The 15506-nt window shown below is 43.2% G+C and overlaps 1 protein-coding gene across 1 annotated transcript in view; it reads right to left on the bottom strand.

The window, feature by feature from the left end:
- Positions 1–15506, bottom strand: part of LOC139286042 (unconventional myosin-IXAb-like) — an 85401-nt gene that overhangs the window by 54653 nt on the left and 15242 nt on the right. Inside the window, exons 2-3 of the mRNA XM_070906698.1 lie at positions 2029–2123; positions 1348–1410 (exon numbers count right to left, since the gene is read on the bottom strand). Of these exons, the coding sequence (XP_070762799.1) occupies positions 1348–1410; positions 2029–2123 (158 nt within the window). The remainder of the gene's footprint in view (positions 1–1347; positions 1411–2028; positions 2124–15506) is intronic.

The raw sequence follows: 15506 nt of genomic DNA, 5'->3' as shown, positions 1-15506 counted from the left end.
TACAGATCAGATTTCTTGATGAATCCAGTCTTTTCAGGGCAAGCAGCACTTGTTCTATATGAGAAGATTGACATCACTCTCATGTCTGTTTGCCACATATGCAGCTACAGCCAGCAGCCAACTAGCTTAGCTTAGCACAAAGAGTGGAAACAGGGGGAAACAGCTAGCCTGGCTCTGTCCAATGGTAACAAAATCCGCCTCCCAGCACCTCTAAATCTTGTTGTTTGAACAGTCCAAAAACCAAAGAGCAGAACACACATAGAAAACACAATTCTAATAAAAAGCCCTACAACATTACTGGAAAGTTCAGCTTGTTCCCTTCTAGTATTCCTTTTCCAACACTGAGACCAGCGTTAAGACTTAAGACAGTTTGCAGTTCATCATCGTCCTGCCTGCTCCCCCACCTCTCTGCTTCAGGTCTGAGGCGTCTGGGAGGTCCTGTCTTTAGTTTCTAGCCTATCAATATGGCTGCCAGGGCCTGTCATCGGGATGAAATAGAAACCCCGGGCCAATCAGGGTTAGTGGGATTAGATGACCAGTGGACGGTTCTACATTTTTTTCAAAGCGATTACGCTGGTGGGATCAGTGATTTTTCTTTTTACTGTCGCCTGGGAGCGATGAGCGATCCGTGGGCAGAGCCAGTGGAGAAGGGAGGGTGTGTGTGTTGTCTGAGAGAAGAGAAAATGATTTTAGGGACGTGGGTTCAGGTGTAAATTCCTCTGTATGTGCAGCTGCATAGGACGTGATTCGAATAGTGTCTGCTACTGTGTGAAACAACAAAACAAGAAGTGACAACAGACACTAAACTGCAAAATAGTTCTGATGTGTAATTAGTATTAATAGACGCTCATGGCCTGTGTGCATAAACTCAGGGGGAAACCTGATAGTTTGCAGTGTTAACTAAAGGGCAGAGACACCTGATACATATCATCAGCTCGCAGAGGAAATGAAGACTATTTTAGTGTTGAGTTTCTCAGACAAAGGACACCGCAGCGCAGAGATATGGATTTGACATCTTATCTCTCAAACATGGGAATATGGAACGTTTCTAATCTCCGATTTGGATTATTGATGGCTGCACCACATCACGTCATTATTTTCATCTTTTCGTAGATTTTCACTGAAACATCCTGTGATTCTGTAAAGGGACAAAAATCTGGGACAAAATCTGACCATGTGAGCATGTCAGACATGTGTTAACTACATGACAATAAGCTCACCAAACACACAGTGATGAAATGATCAGTACCCAGTCTAATGTTTTCAAGGCTTCGCTCATCACATCTGATAAAAAACATCATGCACATCATCCACAGAGCCTGCTGTCAGTCTGATGTCTCCACCCACCTCTCATTGTGCTCCTGGTACACCAGACGGGATTTCTCCAGCAGGTACTTCTCCACATAGGCTCTACAAATAAAAAATACACACAGACACAAAAAATATAAATCAACAACTTACAGGGAAGAAGGTTGAGTGGCAGATTATATATATATATATATATATATATATATTATAAAGAAACAAAGGAAAACTGCAGAGAAGACAACAGACAAGTTAGGAGGAATTATATTATAGATGTATATAAGTTTTCAATCATTACTTATTAAGTTCTCTGTCTCAAGATAAGTTAATACTATGAATAACAGTTATACATTTACAATCAGGGTCCAATGAATGCTTCTTAATCATATTGTTATCAGAGGAATTCATAGACAGATTCATTTACACTTAATTTTTATAGATTTGTATGTCGATAAGTATATAAATATAAATGGTTGCTATATTGTAATGATGTGGTATTAATCAGAAGTTATTTCTACCAAATCATTAAATGATAATTATTATTGAGTAATTGTTAATTCACGATTTGTAAGTGATTAAGTGTTACTGCTCCACCAACCAGTATTTGTAGATGTGTGAATCATGCACTGATGTCTATGTGTGTGTGTGTGTGTGTGTGTGTGTGTGTGTTGTGTGTGTGTGTGTGTGTGTGTGTGTGTGTGTGTGTGTGTGTGTGTGTCTCACCCCCTCACGGTGCCACTCTCCTGGTAGTTGACCTGGATGAACTTGCCGAAGCGGCTGGAGTTGTTGTTGTGGGCCGTCTTAGCGTTCCCAAAGGCCTGAAGAGAAAAAGGAAAGAGTCACCTTCAGGTCAACACGTCAGCGCGTCAACAGGTGACAACTGACAGCTACCAGTGTGCGTCCTTCTCCTTCCACCCTCTGTGGACAGAAGTCAAACACACATCGCACTTTTGCCACAGCAGAAGAATAAACTACTTAACAAGTTTTCAGGTTTACATCTCGATCCACAGCATCTTAAAAATACTGAATATATATGAAGACTTCATGAAGTGATTTCTGAGCCAAAGTGAAAAAATGTGCTACCAATCACAGTACTGTAACAGAGGTCATGAGGCTCAGGAAGGGGCCCACAAGAGGCACGCACACACACACACACACACACACACACACACACACACACACGTCAACTGACTAAAATGATAAATTCCTATGAAGGCAAACTCACTGCAGAGCTGAAAACAGACACAGTCTCTACTGGTGGGAGTCTGTGGGCATTTAACACACACACACACACACACACACACACACACACACACACACACACACACACACACACACACACACACACACACACACACACACACACACACACAGGGAGTCCATCATTAGGGGCCCCTGGAGGACTCATTCAGGTTCTCATTAGGAGTCTGATGGGCCCCAGTGGAGCTGGCTAGTTAGAGGAGAGGAGAGGAAACACACAGAGGTGAAGAAACAAGGAGAAAATAGGGACGCAGATACAAAAGAAGTGGAAAGACTAAAGAGGAAAGTGGAAGGATCATCTGGGACAGAGGAGGAGACGACGAAAAGAGGGAGTGAAGCAAAGAGAAGACAAAACAAAAGTTGAGGAGAAAGGAAACGAGGACAGGATAGATCAAAAACAAACGAGAAGATGATAAGAAAGGCAGACGTTAAACATTTAAAAAGAGGAAGGAGAGAAGCAGGCGAGAGGATAGAGGAGGACAAAAGACGAGAAACATGAGAAAGAAAACAACGCGAGACATCAGAGACGCAGAGAAACATGTTTTCAGTGAGATTTCAGGCTGATGCAATCAGTATTTTGAAGTTATGATAAATGACTGAATAAGAACCAGCAGAGAGAGAGGGGGAGGCAGAGGGGGAGGCAGAGGGGGAGGCAGAGGGGGAGGACGGGGAAGAGATAGAGAGAGAAGTGGGCGTCAGATAACTGATGGTGGCTGCTGGTTGAACACTACAGCTCTGGAATAACACGGTTAATAAAAGTAAAATCCTGCTCCTGAATCAGGCTTTGATGTCTGTGATGATTCATTCAAAAACCCCCCCATCGCTGCCAAACTGACACACATTTAACGAACCAATCAGAGCGAACCAGCCGAAGGAAGAAAGGAACAAAACAACAAATATGAAAACGGATTACGGATTATCTGTCTCTCTCTGTTTCTCGTTTGTCCACCTCTCGACTCTCTCGTTCTTCTCTCCTTTAAATCCATCCATCTTTCTTTTTCTCTCCACCAGATCTCTGTCGGGATATAAATATAAATAAAGAATCCACGGGTTGAGACACAAAGTGAACCACAGAAAGAGAGAGTGGACTGGCAGTGAGATCCCCTTCAATCCAAAATGTAAATCGAAACTGCAATTTACACGATAATGACGGAGCTTTCATCCTCAATCATTCCTGGATATAAGAGCCCTCTGTGGCAAAATGTTTCCAGTTTTGAGTTTTAGAGGAAAATCCACTTCCTGAGATGATTGAATGTGAAATGAGCGCAGCTCTAATGGAAACCGTCAATGACATCGAACCCCTGCTGGCAGAAGACACACAGAGGGAGGACAGACAGCAGGACGTACGCTGGGTTTGATTGTGTGTACAGGAAACATGTATGTTTGAGCTCAACACATCCACTGCTGTTTACATGTGTGTGTGTGTGTGTGTGTGTGTGTGTGTGTGTGTGTGTGTGTGTGTGTGTGTGTGTGTGTGTGTGTGTGAGAGAAAGAGATTAATGAGCAGAGCTGCAGTGTCTGGATGATTTAGTGGTGAACTCTGCCTCATGGTCAACGCCTGCTGTGACCACAGCACAAGAAAACACACACTGTGAAGCAGTGATTACTCTGTGTGTGTGTGTGTGTGTGTGTATAATGTGAGTGTGCTAACCATATGAGTATATGAATACACCAGGGGCGAGGGGGGGGGGGGGGGGGGAACTAAACAAAAAACTCATGTCATTGTGGTTATTTAGTAAATGTAGTATTCTGCTGACTCATATAGTTTCCTTGGTGCCCAGTAGTGTGTGTTCATGGCTCGATGCTGGTCTGCGGTCCAGGGGTTGGGAACCATTGTGGCAGACTGTGTGTCCATGTTGGGGTTCAACATGTTGGCTTACTGTCAAACTCTAAAAAGTGTTTCTTGTTATCGACACATGACGTGAAGAAAACTGTGTTAAAAAACGTTTATTTTCTACACGATGGTTTGATTTGTTAGAATCTTGGTCTAAATTAATGACAGGCATCAAGAAACTGTGATTTCATGTTTGTTTCCCATTAAAAAAAGAACACGTAGCCTTGAGGAAACATCTGAGAACAGAACAAGCTGTACTGACTGGACACACTTGCTGTTCGCATCAGACTTAAAAGACTGAATTGTCATTTCAATTTGAAATTCAACGTGACTCAATACAAACTGAATTAACCCCAGCCTTCGCTGCGTGGCCCCTGGTGCCATATGGAGTCCAGAAATAACTTAAGTGTGTTAAAAACAGCTCACCACATCGTCCACTTACATAAATCAAAGATACGGCGCTTAGCCGGCCATATGTTAGATTTTACGTTGAAGCGAATGTGCTGACCCCAAGGCTTAATCCTGCTGTGACTGTGTGTGTGTGTGTGTGTGTGTGTGTGTGTGTGTGTGTGTGTGTGAAACTCAACCCTGGCTCCATACTGACAGTATGCTAATGTATGCTTATGTGCTTCGTTAGCCCCTGTGGGCTCTTCCACGCTGTCACATTACGTTAGCCAGTTGTTTCCTCCAGCGCGGCTCCTCAGCCTCAGAGGAAGGAGCCGGGTTTAGCGTGCGGGACAAGATGGGAGCTAGCCCGTTAATTAGCATGTCAGGACCTTCCTCAAAGCAGGGGCTAAAATCAGCTCAAATACTAATGCTAATAACCCGGTGCTCCCTCCGTCTCTTCCCCTCTTTGTCTTTTCCTCAGTACTGCTGCAGTGTTTCCCTGAACACACTCAAAAACCATTTGGTGACCTAGATTATGAACAACAAGTGGAGACGTGCCAAAACCACCGCTGGGCTAGCTTCCATTAGCTAGTCCTCTGTGCTTCATGGAGTGCTGAGTGGGTAAAATTATTAATGCCGGCTGCGGCGCCCTGACGTCCAGGTGATGGTGACTGCTGGTTTCAGCAGGAGGTTTCTTTGTGGATATTCAGGTCAGAGGGAGTTTGTGGGGGACCTGGGTGAGACTTGCAGTCCACATCGAGGGATGTTTTTGGTAGACTGGTCCCCTATTTATCTAACTGTTAGCTAGGTAGGCTAATGTAAACACGGCAACCAATATTATAATATCCTTTACTTCAGTAGGTTGTTTGGTGATGCTTTATTTTGCAGGCCTGTAATAATTTTTGCAATAATTTCCAATAAGTTTACATGAAAAATGTGAAATTTGTCTGCTGTCAAGTATATAATTCAACATATGGAGAGTAAAGTTTCCAATGAATAATGAACAAATATCTACCTCAACTTAAACGTAGCTTTTCTTTCAAGGAAATTCAGGAAATACATTTTCCCTGTAATAACTACCAAAGTATATATTAAGTATATATACATTTCTGAGAAATTTCCAAGGACCCTTAAAATAAGGCATTACTGGGTTCTTGTTTTGTTTTCTTTCTTTCTCAGATGCCAGACATACAGCGCTGTAATCATGTATATAAAACTTATATCCTACATTTTTAAATGATTTAATGATTTAAAATCTACTTCTGGGTTTCATCATTGCTGACAAACAAATCACACACAACCATTTCCTCAACTTGAGAAAAGTCACCGCTTCTTTTCTTTACGCTAGCTTCACGTTAGCCACGCTAGCCTCTGTCCCGTTAGCCATTCTTCTGTTAGCCTCTATCCCCGGTTTCTGTAATCTGTCCTTTTGAGACATTTACAAATAATACTGTGAATATTTTTAGCTAAACACGCACATACTGTCATTCTTTACATTCAACAAAGATGAAACAACAATATAATATATATATAATATAACTACTGAGGGCTCATGAGTTATGTTGTTGATGTATGCTAACAAAATAGCAGTTATTTTATCACGAGACATATGGGCAAAAAAAACCCACACAGTACCGTTTCATATTTTCATTTAGTGAACAGTACGCTGAGAGACTCATACATTGTACATGTGACAGACATTGCTAGCATTCGTAGCATCTTAGCAGTGAACATTGCCCCTGATATTCACTCGCTGCACGTAAATGTTGCTTTAAAACCAGCAAGTGAGCAGAAGCGCTCAACCTTCTTCCGCCAATTCATCCGGACAAAACCAAACCAGGAACCACCGCTCTGCATCCAGCCTGGAGGCGTCCAGCAGCACGGCTACGCGGTCTGTACGCAGTGTGTCACATCCTGGTAGCAGATACAGCAAATACAATCACTCACACACTAACCACACCTGCTGCTTCTTTAAACAACTATAACATGGCAGCATTAACAGCTACACACACCAAACTAAGCTTTCGACAGCTTCATCACTGTGAAAGAGCAACGTAGTGATGAGAAAGTCCTTGTACACACATACAGAGTTCAAAAACAAACAAGAGAGAGTACCAGAGAGACGGGGAATATTTCTCGTTTCTCAAATCAGGGAAAAAATGATTCATGAAAGTTTCCAAAAAACATTCAAGAGATTTACTGCGAGCGTGTTTCTGTCCTGTCCTGTAATCAAAGGCTTCCTCTTTCGATAGTTGGACTGCTTAGCACCCGGTTTACTCCAGAACGGCTAATTTCAGCCCAATGGGCCTTTATTAAAGCAGACGTCTGCTCTTCAGTGTCTCTGCTCTGAAGCCAATTAAAGTGTGGTGAGAATACAGAAACAGTCCCAGAGGGTTGTGGAGGGTAAGACAGCCTAAACTCAGTCAATCCACCTTAAAGACAAATATTCATGTAATTGTAAAATGTTCTCTAAACACAAGCAGCCGTCCAAACACAATAAAAACAGTCCACAAATGGCTTAAATTTAGATCTAAATCAGGAACTAGTAAACAAGTAAACAACATTACCAATCTGACCAGAGATTCGATGCCAGCTTCCAACACCTGACAGTGAATCAGTGCTGTGGACACATTTCAGTCTGCACCGAAGTGAAAAAGTCTACACAAAGATGACGGCACTGTAACTTCTGGACACCTCCGTGTCTTCGCTCTCCATCTTCCCCTCCCTGTTTCTCGCTGTTAAACAGCATCTGGAGCAGCAGAAATGCCTCGAAAACAATCTTTCAGAATGATTTCCTGCTGTGTGGATTCCCCCAGAGGGCCGTCTGAGTCTGCTTTTAGATCTTTTTAAGGCTTTACTACTTCCCACATTCACAGGAGCTCTCAGCGAGATGACATCACATCGCATTCCTCCGCCAGCAGGTGCAGCTCGGCTTCACATGGCAGGCTGTGTGTGTGTGTGTGTGTGTGTGTGTGTGTGTGTGTGTGTGTGTGTGTGTGTGTGTGTGTGTGTGTGTGTGTGTGTGTGTCTTCCTCTAGGTGTGCGGTCAGCCTTGAAAACACACACTCACACGCAGGCAGCAGGTGCTGTTGGAGAGCTCTGCAGCAAGGTGTACCATTCACAAGATGTGACAAATGACAACGTTGTGCGAGTGTGTGTGTGTGTGTGTGTGTGTGTGTGTGTGTGTGTGTGTGTGTGTGTGTGTGTGTGTGTGTGTGTGTGTGTGTGTGTTTTGCGCTGCCTCCTTCATCTGTTTGAGACTGACTTTTGTAAACTGCCATCACGTGCGTCTGGACGTTCACAAGCCCTCATTAACTGGGCTAACTGGTGTTTGTCACGAGCAGCTGGGAGGTTGACTCATACAGTAAGTGGAGGTTGCTGATGCTCGATCCTCTGCAGGAAGAGGGAGGAAGAGGAGGTGGTATTGTTCCTTCATCACGGCCAAAATGCAAACCGACAATTATTTTCATTACGGATTAATCTGTCTATTACTGTTTTCAGTTCATCGTTTAGTCAAAAAAACGTCAAAGATCATCTCAAGTTGATTTAATCCTTCTCACAATAAATAAATTACTCTCTGTTATGCTGGTTTAAACGTCACCATAACACGACCTTACATACTTCCTGTGTGTATATGTATAAGTTATGTATATATTGTATATACACTTAGTTTTTATTCATTCTATTCTAATTTTAAATATTTGTTTATATGTCGTGTGTGTAGCATGAAGGGGGCTAAAGCTCATTTATAAAACTACACTGATAGCAGTTCAACATTGTTTTTACTGCCAATATTCTGAATGTGGTGTTTTTTTAGGTGCACGTCACAGAAAACAAAATAACTGTGAAGCATCATTGTACTTTCATTAAACTCTGAAAGATATTTTTTGTGGATATATTTGTGTCAAGAGTTTTGCAAAACAGTTGACCTGTGACCTCTTTGACAAGATGCAGAAGAAGAAGGCACCATTAGTGGATTTATCAAGCGAAATCAAGGATCCTAAATAATGTGAACGAATCTAAAAGCCTTTCTCTTTCTGCGTCTCATCTTCATGACTTTCTCTTCTCAACTCCCCAGACTCGTCTTCCCTTGTATTTCTCTCTGTTTCTTTTCTGTCCTTTCCTTCAGACACATGGGATGAGCCCTCCTTCTAGGAAAAAAGAGGGAGGGGAAAAGAGGTGAGGACGGACGAGTGCAGTTACATAATCCTGACAGGTCACACTGGAGGGGCCTCCTCATAAAAACCAGCTCGTGTAGAAAGGAGGTGAGTTTGGCTGTATTTGGTTGTGGCCAGGAAATATGCACACACACACACCACACACACACACACACACACACACACACACACACACACACACACACACACACACACACACACACACACACACACACACACACACACACACACAGTACAGCACAGCCATCAAGCACTTCCTGTCTTCCTCCAGGCCTCCATTACCTTATTTCCTGTTTAAATGTTGACTTACTATTATTGTCTCCTGTTGTTTACTAGCTAAAGTGCTACTTAAACAAAGATGCTAATGCGCTTTTTAAAGCTGTAGGAAGAAGCTGAAGCCACACGAGCAAATATTCATATTTTCTGGGGAATCTTAGCGTTAGTCCAAGAGTTAGATGAGATATGAAGCTACAGTCAGGAGGCGCTTAGCTTAGCATAAAGACTGGAAATGGGTGGAAACAGATAGCCTGGCTCTGTGCAAAGGTAAAAAACCAGCACCTATAAAGCTCACTAATTAACACGTTACATCTGTACAAAAACCAAAGTTTAAGAACGACGAGTAAAGCTAACCAGCAACAGACACGAGAGGGAGATTGATCTTCTGCAAGAAAGCAGATAAAAGTGTTTCCCAAAATGTCAAACTATCTCTTTAAAAAAACATATTACAGATGATGGAGCATCTTGTTCCTGTACGGGAACTTACATTTTCCCCTACTGAGCTAATATTTATTGCATCGCATTGAGTTGCTGTCTGGCTGCCTGCTTTAATCAACTGTTAACGTAGCGGGAGTTTATGGCGTATCATGTTCTGCAACTACATTTCCTCTTAACAGACAATTAGACCTTCAAAATAAGGCATGAATAGTAAATATAGTGCATATTAAGTACAACATGAATCCCATCCTTTATATTATTTTGATCACCTACAGAGTCGACTCGCTTTGGTTTCAGCTTTCTGAAGAACTGGCCTCATCACGGCTCTCCATGTGGGTGTAGTTATTGGCTAATAGTGCTCTGCTATTAGGTGACACACTGTGAGACGGAGGTTCGTTTCATGTGGTGAGCGCGAGCAGTTAACGTCACAGCCTAATGACTGGTGCTTGACGTGAACAACCTTCCTTGCCAACCATCATCCAGTTGAGTAAATGCCCAGTATTTATTGCCCAATTTGACCACAAAAAGGTTTGAAACTGGGCGACGAGCTGATGTTGGCCCGTGGATCCGCAAAAGGGTAAAACAGACACGGCTGTAAAAAATAAAAGGCTTATTCTGAATATATGTGGCTGTACTGGAGTGCAACTAAGGATTTAATAAACTCTATAGTGGAGAGAAGGAAGACACAAGCGTGCATCATTGAAGTGATCGAAAGAAAATCAGTAAACAACAAATGTGAGACACTATCCAATGATCCCTATCCAAGCTTACATGACTGAGCATGACAGTAGTCGTCAAACATTGGCACTTTGCAGAGAGAACATACTGTACAAAGACAGAATATCTCTCGGCATACATACTGTTTATCCAGAACCATCCAGAAAGAGGCTGCAGTGGCTTTCTGTACATATCCAGGATGTGCCTGCATGAATGTGCCCTATTAGTCATCTGCAGCTCTTCATTCTTCGTCAGGGTCATCCTTTCAACAGGGGCCCATTACTCCATTCACACACATGCTACACACACACACACACACACGAGGACACACCACTGTGGTGCATCTTTACTACAATACATGTCACACACACACACATCTGTACTTCTGTGCTTGTGAGGACCTTTACTGACGTGGTGCATCATGTGCTTAACACCAAACTTGACTCCCTCCTCAACACTAACAATCCTTCAATCAATTTTCTCCACATTCAGTTAAAATGTGCACTACATTAAGATGGAGACCCACCTACTGTTTCCACAAATATGTCATATTTATATTATTTCTGTTCCACTTTAACATTTGTGTGGTATGTGTCTTCGACCACAGGCCTGGTTTTAGGATTAAGGTTAGAATTAGGTTAAGCGGGGCGTCCTTAAAGCTCTTTGAAGATATGAGGAATTTCAAAAATGTCCTCACTTTCCAAAAATGTCCCGAGTCTCAAGGTCTCAAACTCTGCACAAAGATCCGCGCACACAAACAAGGTGCATGGCGTTGCTCAAGAGCGACATAACAAAGTTTAGTCAACATCTTTAACTCGCACTGAACCTCCAGTTCACTGTCACAAACCTGTGTGTGTGCGTCGTCGGTGTGTGTGTGTGTGTGTGTGTGTGTGTGTGTCGTGGATTTATTTTTCATTTTATGAGCTTAAATGCATTTGATGCTTTTCTACAAACATTTCAATGCAAAGTCCCACGCAGCCAAACATCTGCACACGTGTTGAGAAGAGTTAGAGACCACGTTGAGGAGACGACAGCTCACATCTTTCTCACACTCTGTCTCACACACACACACACACACACACACACACACACACACACACACACAGTCTCTCTCTCTCTCTCTCCCCATAAATGGCTGTTGTCACTAGAGTGCTAGGCCACATCTGGATCCCATTGGCCTCAGGAAGGGCTGAACACAGAGGCCCAATAAAAGCCTCCTTCCACAGCGCAGGACTGTCAACAGGCCCTCTACCACTGTCAGCGAGGAGGTGGAGGATTGAGGAGAGGTAAACAAGGCGGAGGAGGAGGAGGAGGAGGAAGACAGAGAAAGAGACACAAGTTATGTTCCCATTATGTTGTACAAGTGGCACAAGAGAGTTTCTGAAAATGTGGCAAAATAAAAATGTAAATGTGTTTCCATCAACTCCTTATGTGAGAATTTATTCGTAAAATGTCCTTTTTTCTTTTTGAAGGAAGTTTTTGGGAAATATGCTTATTTATGTTAAATATATAAGTATCTGAAGCCAGAAGCCAGATAGCTTAGCATAAGAGAGGAAAACAGGAAAACAGATAGCGTGTGTTTTTTTGGGGACCGAACCAGCAAACACTTCAGGAAGTCTCTAAGACTAGAACTAGGCGGGCTAGCTGTTTCCCCTCGTTTCCAGTCTTTATGCTAAGCTAAGCTAACCAGCTACTGGCTGTAGCTTCGTATTTACCCGACAGACATGAGAGTGGCGTCCATCTTTTGATCTCAGTCTCAGCAAGAAAGCAAAGAAGCATATTCCCCAAAATGTTGAACTATTTACTTTAATGAATGAGCCAATGAAAACATTTGTCTCCTCTGACCCACGTTTACTCTGTGGTGATATTTTATTTGCTTTTTCTGTTTTACTTTTGGCATTTTCTAGTGCACACATTGTGCATAAAAAACAGCTGGATGGAAACCTACAGAGAGATACAGGTCTGTGTTTAACTCCACCTGATGAAATGTTTATAACTCGAGCAGATCGGAACAACTGGCTCCAGTGTGTGTGTGTGTGTGTGTGTGTGTGTGTGTGTGTGTGTATTTAACTGTTGTCTATGTCAGTCCACCTCATAAATGCCCGAGCTTCATGTGGTCTGCTCTGCCAGGGTAGCTGTTAGCACGTCGTGTGTTTCAACCTCGGCTACAAGCCCTCCAATAAAAAAAAACACACACCTTTCAACAAACATTAAGACGCCTAATCGACCCCAAACCACCTCCGTTTCGATCCAGCGCTCTGACACAACACGGCTTCGCCGCGTTTGGCAAATCCTGAGGGTTTCTGGGAGTGTGTGCGGCGCTGGCGGCGAGCCTGTAACGCAGCGCGGTGTGACTGACAGAAAATGTAACTCTGCGTGCGAGGTGGTGTGGGAAAATCCCACGACTCAGTGTGTTGAAGTGTTAATCCCTCGAGAGCAGGACTCCTACATGCTGCAGTGTGTAAGTGTGTGTGTGTGTGTGTGTGTGTGTGTGTGTGTGCAGCAGTGAGAGATGATTAATTTGGGGATTTGTGTGGGAGGAGTGTGTGTGTGTGTGTGTGTGTGTGTGTGTGTGTGTGTGTGTGTGTGTGTTGTGTAGTGTGTGCGCAAGAGTTTGACTTTGTCTGCGTGTGTGAGACTACAGAGGCTGTAAAGAGCAGCACATCACTGCTCTAAATGTACTGCAGTGATGCAGTACACGTACTGCAGTACACAACGCTACCGTCTGAGGATCACCTGAGTTTGCCCTCAGCTGAGCAACACGCTTTTCTGACTGTTGTGATTGATTGAAGTTTGACGTTTTCGCTGATTGTTTGTGATTTGAGAAACTTCTCCCGTTAAACAAATGTATTCAAATACCCACTTAAACAAATATTTGAAGTAAAGTTCATTAACTTTTCTACTAAATTAAAAACCAGACGAACACATATCCAACACTCTTCCTGCAGCAACTTCTGCAGTTATACGTTACATCCACCCGCAGTATTTGTACATGTGTTTGTGTGTACATGCTTGTGCTTTGTTTACTGCAGGTTTTGCAGAGGAAGGGAACACTAGTTACATCCTCAGGCGTTTCCTCTCTCTCATCTTCCTCCTCCACTACACTCTTAAATTCCCTTCATTGACTCAACAGGCCGTAGCCAGCTCAGTGTTGCTTTTCATGTCCTTGTCAGCAGCGCGGTTCTTCTTCTACCACGTACTAGTTTACAAAACATACAAAGAGGGGTGTTGTGCAACTTCTCTGTCAAATATAACATTTAACACATCTAAAGAGAAACGCAGACATTTACAGATACTGTGTATAGAAATCAAATAATCACAAACGTGTGCACAATAGTTCTGGCCTTAAAGCCATTGACTTCACTACTTCCCATTTCTCTGTGTGACTTTCCCAGCGTTAAAGGATAACTTAGTTAAAAAACATCTTCAAAACAGTTTCTTAATTAATGCAGCGAATGTGGAGAGAAGCGATGTGAACAGGAAAAGATGAAACGCAGCATCAAAACGTGTTGTAGTCTTCCGAGACAGAGACAGAGCAGCACAAAGAACCTCATCAATCCCGTCAGGACTGTTCGAGTCTGAAAGGCCAAACGTGATGAGAGGGAAAGATTGCCTCTTCAGTCGGAGCGGCAGAGTCGTTCTCCGTCTTCGCTTGTGGGTTGAAACCTCATTTCTACAACAAGAGCCTCACATCACTCTGCCGTATCTGCTCACTACAATGCCCCCTTCAACAGCAGCAGGGCCGCCTCCTTCCCCCCACTGACCTGACTGAAGAGGTCTCCACTTTCACACACAGACAGTGAGACGACGACGATGGCGATGATGATACACGCTCTGCTGTTCGGATGCTTGATGGGTTTTATGTAACTCCTCTAACGTTATAACTTCTCGCCCCTTCAGTCTGCTGACAGCTTGGATGAACAAGTATGTTCGAGTCTGCAAAGCCAACTTCATGTCCGGCCAGCAAAAACACAAAGTTGATGTGTAAGTTCAAAGTGGAATAAGGGAGCTGGGTGGGAATGAGAATACATTACATTTGTTCAGACTACGGGGGGCAGACATACAGGATATATAACAACGGAACAGGGGTGGTGGTAATGTGGTCGACAGTGGACACACTCAGTGTTTTAAAAGGTTCAAACTTGAAAACTTTGGTTGAAATGAAGATGCAGGTCTTTAGTTCTGCAGGTATTTTGTCATAAACCAAAATGTGGTCACTACAGGACACATCAGGAGATCACCATTGTCCTCTGGTCCAGACTGAAATATCTCACAACTATTGGATGGATTGACGTGACATTTTGTAAAGACATTCATGGTCCCTGAAGTGGTAAACCGACCTGACATTATGTGCAAGACTCAACAGTAGCAGCTTTGCATATTCAGGTCAAAGGTTTCTGGAGGAGAGCTCACTCCCTCTTCAAACGCAGCTTTCAAATTTATGAGATAAACATGGTGGATTTATAGATACAAGTCCAGTTTCCAGTTTGGCCATTTCATTCAAACCATATTTCAACACTAATAAATGACTCCAGCTTTAACTGAGCGTCACCTTGCTGGTCGTAACTCAGCGAACGGCAGGTCAAGAGCCAAAATGGCAGCTCCTGTGGAACTATCGCCCGATCTCTCTGCTCATATTTGGAGTATTGTGTTACCAAAGTGCCAGGGGAAGGAAGAGTGGGGAAGCTGAATTAGCGCTCTGTACGAACAGAGGATTTGGCAAACTAATTCGGTAACGGCGCATGGCATTTCCTCCTGTCTTATCTCCGTCTGTCGGGGGAAGGAAACATCGGAAGGAGGTGAAGCCACCTAAAGAGAGACACTCTTGTCTTCCTTTGAGACTGCTCTATTTCCTCTTTGTCTATCTGAAAATTAGTTTTTCTCTGGAAACTGAGCAGCCATTCATTCTTTTCCTTCTATCTTCACCTCTCAAGTTTTTCTAATAATAGGCCGCTCTCCCCCTCGTCACTTCTCCCTCTCTCCCCGACTTCCAAGCTTCATTATCCTCTTTGTCGTTCACTTCTCTCTATCTTATCTCTTCCTGTCTCCTTCTCTGACTCGATGTGTTTCAGGCTTCAGGACGATGCCTCACTCTGCGATACAACAAGCAA

This window comes from Enoplosus armatus, chromosome 6 (assembly GCF_043641665.1).
Source record: "Enoplosus armatus isolate fEnoArm2 chromosome 6, fEnoArm2.hap1, whole genome shotgun sequence".
Taxonomy (NCBI): domain Eukaryota; kingdom Metazoa; phylum Chordata; class Actinopteri; order Centrarchiformes; family Enoplosidae; genus Enoplosus; species Enoplosus armatus.
The sequence above is the reverse complement of the archived record's forward strand: the minus strand, read 5'-3'. Positions and strand labels throughout refer to the sequence as shown.